At 52.5% G+C, this 6405-nt stretch overlaps 1 protein-coding gene across 1 annotated transcript; it reads left to right on the top strand.

The window, feature by feature from the left end:
- Window positions 1-221: 221 nt before the first annotated feature.
- Window positions 222-4503, top strand: FZD7 (frizzled class receptor 7). Its single transcript, XM_069781742.1, has one exon. The coding sequence runs from the start codon at window positions 854-856 to the stop codon at window positions 2582-2584; it is 1731 nt and encodes a 576-aa protein (XP_069637843.1). The 5' UTR covers window positions 222-853; the 3' UTR covers window positions 2585-4503.
- The last annotated feature ends 1902 nt before the right edge of the window (window positions 4504-6405 follow it).

Here is a 6405-nt window from a genome sequence, read left to right as displayed (position 1 = left end):
CTCCTCCCGCCCCCGCCCCGGCGGGGATGGGAAAAAGTTGTTCGCAACTTTTTTTCCGCCGGTGCGGGCTCCGCCCTCCTCCCCTCCCCCCACGCCCGCCCCGCCCCCTGTGCAGCGATTGGCGGGCGAGCGCTGCGAGGCCCCGCCCCCGGCGCGGTTTGTGAATGGGGCCGGCGGCGGGGGCGGGGCCCCGCGGCGCGCCCGCGCGTATATGTGTCTTTTTTTTTGTGCCGGGGCGGCCGCGGGCCGGGAGCTGTGGTGCGGGTTGGCGTCGGCGGGGCCGCGGGCGGAGCGGAGCGAGGCGGGAGGCGCACGGCTGCCCCGGACGCACAGCCCGCAGCGGCGCCCGTCGGGAGCGGAGCCCAGCCGAGCCCCGGGGAGGATCGCGCAGTAATTGGATTTTAAAAGTTATTTAAGCCCCGGAGTAAAATACACGGCTCAGCCGGGCGAGGTAATAATCCGTTTAGCCGTAACCTAAATCCCCGGCGCCGAGGCCGCGCAGCCGGGCGGAGAGCTGCGCCTCCGCCCCGCCGCCGTCGTCGCGGGACCCTGCGCGGAGCTGGCTGGAGCCGTCGCCGGTCTTCGCGCGTCTCTCCCGTTTCGCCGCCGCCTTCTTCGGCAGGAGCAGCTCCGGAAACTTTCGCCGAGGGAAGCGCCGCGAGCGCCGACCCGCCGCAGCCGGGGAAGAAAGTCTCGGAGGGCCGGCGCGGAGCCGCGCTCCCCCCGCCGCCGCGTCCCTGCCCCGCGGAAGGGGCCCCGCCGCTGCCCTCCGAACGCTGATGCCCCTGGGGCGCCGCGCCGCCCGGCTCTGAAGGACTCCCCGCGGCTCCCCGGGCCCCCGGCCGCCCCGGCGATGCGGGCTGGAGGAGGAGGAGGACGCGGCGGCGGAGCGGCCGCCGGCGGCTGCCCCTTGCTGGGCCTGGCCGCGCTGCTGGCCGCCCTGCTGGGGACCCCCGCGGGCGCCGCGGCGCAGCAGTACCACGGCGAGAAGGGCATCTCCGTGCCGGACCACGGCTTCTGCCAGCCCATCTCCATCCCGCTCTGCACAGATATCGCCTACAACCAGACCATCCTGCCCAACCTGCTGGGCCACACCAACCAGGAGGACGCGGGGCTGGAGGTGCACCAGTTCTACCCGCTGGTCAAGGTGCAGTGCTCGGCCGAGCTCAAGTTCTTCCTCTGCTCCATGTACGCGCCGGTGTGCACCGTGCTGGAGCAGGCCATCCCACCCTGCCGCTCTCTCTGCGAGCGGGCCCGCCAGGGCTGCGAGGCCCTCATGAACAAGTTCGGCTTCCAGTGGCCAGAGCGGCTCCGCTGTGAGAACTTCCCTGTCCATGGCGCGGGCGAGATCTGCGTGGGGCAGAACACATCGGATGCCCCGCCGGGGCCCGGCGGTGCGGCGGGCCGGGGGGCCACTGCCCACCCTACGGCTGGCTACCTCCCTGACTTCCTCACCCCGCCACAGCCCCCCTCCGGCTTCTCCTTCTCCTGCCCGCGGCAGCTCAAAGTGCCCCCTTACTTGGGCTACCGGTTCCTGGGGGAGCGGGACTGCGGGGCTCCCTGTGAGCCAGCCCGGCCCAACGGGCTCATGTACTTCAAGGAGGCAGAGGTGCGATTTGCCCGGCTGTGGGTGGGCGTGTGGTCTGTGCTCTGCTGTGCCTCCACCCTCTTCACCGTGCTCACTTACCTGGTGGACATGCGCCGTTTCAGCTACCCGGAGCGGCCCATCATCTTCCTCTCAGGCTGCTACTTCATGGTGGCAGTGGCCTATGCAGCAGGCTTCTTGCTGGAGGAGCGGGTGGTGTGTCTGGAGCGCTTCTCTGAGGATGGCTACCGCACTGTGGCCCAAGGCACCAAGAAGGAAGGCTGCACCATCCTCTTCATGATCCTCTACTTCTTTGGCATGGCCAGCTCCATCTGGTGGGTCATCCTGTCCCTCACTTGGTTCCTGGCTGCTGGGATGAAGTGGGGCCATGAGGCCATCGAGGCCAACTCCCAGTATTTCCACCTGGCTGCCTGGGCTGTGCCTGCTGTCAAAACCATCACCATCTTGGCCATGGGGCAGGTGGATGGGGATGTACTCAGTGGGGTGTGTTACGTAGGTATCTACAGCGTGGACTCGCTGCGGGGCTTTGTGCTGGCGCCCTTGTTTGTTTACCTCTTCATTGGCACTTCCTTCTTGCTTGCTGGCTTCGTGTCCTTGTTTCGCATCCGCACCATCATGAAGCATGATGGCACCAAGACAGAGAAACTGGAGAAGCTGATGGTGCGCATTGGTGTCTTCAGTGTCCTCTACACGGTACCTGCCACCATTGTCCTAGCATGTTACTTCTATGAGCAGGCATTCCGTGGCACCTGGGAGAAGACATGGCTCCTCCAGACCTGCAAAACCTATGCCGTGCCCTGTCCCAGCCACTTTGCCCCTATGAGTCCGGACTTCACTGTCTTCATGATCAAGTACCTCATGACCATGATTGTTGGGATCACGACTGGCTTCTGGATCTGGTCTGGCAAAACCCTTCAGTCCTGGCGACGCTTCTACCACAGACTCAGCACCGGCAGCAAAGGCGAGACGGCAGTATGAGACCCCCTTGTCCCCTCTGGCGCACACACACACACACATTGCATGCATGCACACAAGCAGAGGAGAGGGATACTTGGCAGAAGAGGACAGCAATGGCTCCCTGAACAGGGAGGAAGGGAGGCTTTTCCAAACTTTTTCTTCCTCCCAGAGGGTTTGAAAAAAAAAAAAAAATCTTTGCATAAAGGATCAGACGGGCTGTGTCCAGTGGTGCTTATGCCCAGCTAAGTGGAAGAGCACAGAAAAAGAGGCCACTGGTGGGATGGGAGAGTCCTTCACCCACAAGAAGTCCCCTTACTTCTCTCTCCTGCTACCTTGTGCAGGAAAGAAACCCAACCCAACCGAAACCATCCTGCCTTGCTTTGGACGAGAGGGAGGGGAAGCCAGATCTGTTGAGCTGCCCCTGCCGAGAAGTAGCCAAACCTCTGAATTGCTGGGGTCAAACTGCAGCGCAGGCAGGGTAACTCCCGAGCCTGAGCTTACTGCCTGCTCCTTCCAGCTCGGCGGAGCAATCACGTGAGTACTGCACAACCAGCTACAGCCCAGATCGTGTGCTGGTGAGATGCCTCTGTTCTGTCAACTCACAAGTTCCTTTTTACCTCAGTGATACCTGTTGTAATTGTTTTAAAGTGAAAATTCGGCCCTTGGTCTGTTGTTCTTGCTGCTGTGGGGAAGGAGGGGGTTGCTATTCCACACCCTGAAAAGAAATGACTTGTTGCTTTTCAGCAGAAGGCTTTTCCCCCTTGCCTTTGTTCTAGGAGACAAAGGGGGAAACAAAAGTGTTTTCTATGTAGAAAGGCATAAGCATGGGATCGGTTTTTATGGGCAAACTAACAAAAAGAAGTCGTTGAGGTTCACCCTTGGATGTGAGGAGCTTGCAGAAATAAACATTCCTTTTATGAAAAAGGAGGAGGCAGGATGTTTTCCTACCGTTCAATATGGGTCGCTTTTCTAAGCTGAAGGAAATGCAAGAAGAGCGTAACTGAGAGCACCTGCCAAAACGAGAGCCATTAAAATATGTAACATAAAGATACGATTTTTTTCTTTCCTTCCCATAAACCTGCTTTCTCTCCTGCTTTGCAGTGAGCTCACTGCAGGTAAAGTCGATACACAGCTGGCTTCTGGGGACAGGAGGAATGCTTTTGGCTCACGATGGACCCTTTGCCTGCTCCTCAGGTTCCCTGAACTGCATGGCAATGATTTGTGGTGCAGGAGGGGGCTGGGGTTAGGGTTTAAAAGCAAGCAGTTACTGCAAGTGAGGAGCCTTCTCATTTCAGCTAAAATACAGCTGGTTAAGTTTCCAGTGATCACATCTTGGAAGGAAAGACATTCAAAAATTAATCATCAAATGCATTGTTTTCTTTTTGAAATGTGACAGATTTTTCTATTCTGAAATTTTTATGTTGACTTCTTCATATTTTATTTTTTGCATACTACTTTATATTCGCCGAAGGGTTGTTTTTATAAGTGTATGTGTGTGTGTATATTCTTGCCTAAGGAGAAAATAGGAAATTCTGGATTTTTAGCAAGTCTCCACCCTATAGCTGCTCTTCATTTTTTGGGGGGAAAATTGTCTGGAATGAAACTTAAAAAGAAAAAACCTGTTCAGGGTGAGGGGGCAGACTGCTGCTGTCTGAGGGTGTACCAGTAGTCTGGGCATGAGGAATGGGCCCATCAGCCAAATCCTTCAGTAGATCTGATTTCAGACTTGCAGGGCTTAGGTTTTTGTCTTTTATAATGTGGACGTGGAAGATAAAGGAAAAAAAATGCGTAAGACAAGTGCAGTATGTATATTTTGTAAATCTCATTTTTGTAAGAAAATATGTATTTATGTTTTTACTTGATTTTTTTTGAAGGTCTGTATGAGGCCCTGCTTCATCCCATGTACAGATCACTAAATAAATAATTTTTAATACAAGGGCTCCAACGAAGTTCTTTCAGTCTTTGAACACTCGGCAGGTTATCGAAGGGGGGGCAGCTCAGTGAGGGGCATCTCCCCCCCACTTTGTTGTGGGAGATGCAAGAGACTTGTGGGTGAATACATTGTGAATATACTGATGAGAAACTCAGCTGTGACTTGAAACTGGCCTTTCAGAGTACCAGCCCCTCACAATAGGAGATCACATTTTGAGACAGTTTCAAATGTTTGCCCTCACTTGAGGTACTTGCATCCTAGCCAAGTTTTCTTCCAGGCTCTGCCTCTTGCTGAGGCCAAGCTGATAAACCAGTTTCCTTATCTAGAAAATAAGGATAATGCTCTCTTCCTATTCCAAAGAGACTTTGAGATTGAGAACTGGAGAGTGCTACAAGTGCTGTAAATTAAATCCTTGCTTTGACGGGTGGAGTGTTTTAGGGAAACACTAAGAACTACGTCCTTTTCAATAGCTTTCAAAGGGCAGTATTTTGAACTGGCTTTTTTCTCCCCTAGCACCTTTGCTATCTCCAGTTTTGTTCAGGTGAATTTTACTTTAATCTTAATAGCTAGCCCAAAGCCTACATTCTTTCTTATCACAGTCATCTGAAAGCTGACAGCTTCAATGGAATGGTCTATTTTATTTCATTTTTTAAACTGAAATGAATGTTTAGATCTCAAGCTGTGTTGCTACAATCACGGAAAGTGCCCCGGCAAACAGAATTTTACATCTGTGAAATGATGATAGTTTCCAGCTTTTCTCTCGCAATGATTTCAGCCTATTTATTGGGTTCATCACCCTTCCTTTGCTTTAAACTATGGCTATACTAAAATTTAAGCTACAGCACAGAGATCCAGGATGCCTTAGCTAGATGCCGTGGTGGTAGCTGTATCTGCACTGCAATATTGTTTCATTCACTGAGGCACAGTGTGCAATAGTTATACTTTCTCTCAGGGCACTATTTTATTCGGACACGATGTTCTCGAACATAACCTTTTACATTTACAGTGTACGAACTACTGATTTAAAGTTCTTTTCAGAGCTAGCCCCGTTCGTGCTGCCTCTCTAGAAAAGCCACATCTTTTACTTGAAAACACCTCTAGCTGCTCCCCAGAATCACTCACTTGTCAAGTTTCCTTTTTGAAAAGGCCTCTCCTTTCCTGCGAGTCAAGCTGCTTCAAACTGCTCTATGACATGAGCTCGCTGGTCATTGCTGAGGGGGGTTTCACTCCACTCGCTTAGGAAACCTGAACCTTTCTATAAACATTTCCTCCCATTAATCCATCAGTGCAGCCAGAGCGATGGAACGGCTGAAACAGCTCGCACTCTGAAGGACTGGGAACTGACGGGAGCAGTGGTGTGACTGATGCCCCTGAGCTGTGCAGCCACAGCTGCGTCGCTAAACATGCAATTAATCCTTAATACATCATGGACAGCTAAGCCCGCAATTCATGCAGGCGGCCTGTCCCACTGCTCTTCTCTCCACTTACCACCTATCTTTGCTAGCTGGATGAGAAACTGCATTTAGGTGTGATGGCTACTTTTTTGTCCATATGTGGAAAAACTTAAATAGACTTTTTTTTTAGTTCACGAGACATTCATATCTGAAAGGAAATGTCTCTGTTTCCACCAGAAACCACTAAAGCTGAATGCTTTTATTTCACTATTTCCTATTAGGTACTTCTGGATTTAAAGTCACTTATGAAAAACTATCCAAATCCTGGGATTTAAGTTGATTTTTAAAATTTGAGATTGTAGGTGAAATTTGATGCTGGTGTAAAGTAGAAGCAACTGCTATTCACTTTTAAGCAGATGTGACTCACATCAAGACTGAATTTGCTCACAGTGGAAACAATTTGGAGAATTTCAAGTAGTGTTAACGTCTGGCCTTCTGAAATAAAAATCTCTATC

Source organism: Haliaeetus albicilla, chromosome 4, assembly GCF_947461875.1.
Source record: "Haliaeetus albicilla chromosome 4, bHalAlb1.1, whole genome shotgun sequence".
In the NCBI taxonomy this organism is placed as follows: Eukaryota; Metazoa; Chordata; class Aves; order Accipitriformes; family Accipitridae; genus Haliaeetus; species Haliaeetus albicilla.
The sequence above is the reverse complement of the archived record's forward strand: the minus strand, read 5'-3'. Positions and strand labels throughout refer to the sequence as shown.

What these genes read in the sequence shown, in the direction of transcription:
- FZD7 (XM_069781742.1), top strand. Translation starts at nt 854, where the DNA reads ATGCGGGCTGGAGGAGGAGGAGGACGCGGCGGCGGAGCGGCCGCCGGC.